The sequence below is a fragment of the Spinacia oleracea genome, chromosome 1 (assembly GCF_020520425.1).
Source record: "Spinacia oleracea cultivar Varoflay chromosome 1, BTI_SOV_V1, whole genome shotgun sequence".
NCBI classification, from domain to species: Eukaryota; Viridiplantae; Streptophyta; class Magnoliopsida; order Caryophyllales; family Amaranthaceae; genus Spinacia; species Spinacia oleracea.
The window spans coordinates 79,351,382-79,353,102 of NC_079487.1; the positions used below are offsets into that span (position 1 = coordinate 79,351,382).

The following is a 1,721-nucleotide window of genomic DNA, read 5'->3' on the forward strand; positions in this document are numbered from 1 at the left end:
TCAGGTACGTGGTGTAATTTCATATTTCGGTTCTTTTACCTTGGTTTCAATTTTTGACAAGACTCTTTCGTAAACCCTAGTTCATTCAATTTTGAGAATTATGTAGAAATTGAGTTGTGGAGTGTGTTTAATTTTGTCAAAAATAACAATTCACTTGTCGGTTGGTTTAGTTATGTCAAAAGGAATGACTTTTACAATAATTGGTACCTAAATCACACTTATACAACCATTAATATTATTGGTAGTAGGCTAGTAGCTACCTGTATGGTAGGTGATAACTACAGCAGGTGGCAACTCTTTTATCATCACTAAATACGTTAGGTAATTATTGTTGCTAGTCTCCTAATTATTTACACAATGGTCATGCTAATTTCTTACACTGTCGTCAAGTACTTATACTCGTTCGTGTTTAGGTATAAATGGATGAGGATAAAAATTCTAGCGCACACCATGAACCGGTTGATGACGTGAAATCAGTAGCACCCTCCAATGATGAGTATGATGATAATTCTGGTGGTGTAGACATCGAAAATCTTCCAGAAAACTTCATTGCCCCTGAAGTATGGGAACAAATCGGAAAAGCACTAGAAGATTTTAATTTTGACGATATAAATAAATTGTCCTTTGGGTCAATGAAAATGTGTGTAACGTTTTATTATATGTATGCCAAGGCAAAAGGTTTCGGAGCACGAAACAAAGCAGTTGTAAGGAGCAAAGTGGATGGTAAATTCACATCAAAAAACCTGATGTGCAGTAGGGAAGGTGTACGCCAGCTAAAGTACTTGGAAAACCCAAATAGGAAGCGCCCGTCAAGACCGGAAACTAGATATGGGTGCCAAGCTGTAATCAAGTTCAAGTGGAATCCAAGTGACGACTCTTGGTTCGTGAGAGACTTTGTTGGGGTCCATGATCACGAGCTTGTCTCCCCAAGTGAAGTCCAATTTATAAGGTATTTTATCAGATCAAGTCGTTGAGTCATTACCTTAATTCTTCTTGGTAACTTCCTTGTACAGCCAGTGTTTGTTATTTGCATAGTCCACTTATAATAATGTGGTTTCCCAACTAAGAAATGTTATAGGTTCTGACTGTATTTTCTCTAAATTGGTAAATTATATTGCAGAAGCCATAGAAGTCTTTCATATGCTGACAAGCTCCGTATCAAGGCATTGATAAATTCTTGGGTATCTCCTCCCGTGACAATGAGGAATCTGGTTCAACAAGCGGGTGGTCCTGACAAACTACCTTTCCTTAAAAAGTACTTGTACAATGCTTGTCAAAGAATTAAGAAGGAAGATATTCCAGATAAGGGCACGGAGGTCGTGTTTGTATACCTGTTCGGGAAACAGAATACTGACCTTGGGTTTTTCTTGAAATATACACGAGACAGAGATAATGCACTGGATAAACTCTTTTGGTGTGATGGGACGTCCTGTAATGATTACAGGGCATTTGACAATGTCATTGCCTTTGACACCACATACAAAGTAAATGCGTACCACAAGCCGCTTGTGGTGATTGTCGGTGTAAATCACCACAGGCAAAGTGTTGTTTTTGTTGTTTCTCTAGTTAGCCATGAAAAGGAGGAGACATTCAAGTGGATATTGGAGCAGTTGACTGAAGCAGGGGATAACGTCGCTCCTTACACTGTTTTGACTGACGGGGACAAGGCAATGGCAAATGCTATATCAGTTGTTTTCCCGAAGGCTATACATAGGCTGTGA

The 1,721-nt window shown here is 38.9% G+C and overlaps 1 protein-coding gene across 1 annotated transcript; it reads left to right on the forward strand.

Annotated features, from left to right (window-relative positions):
• Positions 1-419: 419 nt before the first annotated feature.
• LOC110778943 (protein FAR1-RELATED SEQUENCE 5-like) lies at positions 420-1,721 on the forward strand. The gene is made up of 2 exons (XM_056834231.1): positions 420-949; positions 1,121-1,721. Exons 1-2 carry the CDS (start codon positions 420-422, stop codon positions 1,719-1,721), a joined length of 1,131 nt encoding a protein of 376 aa, XP_056690209.1.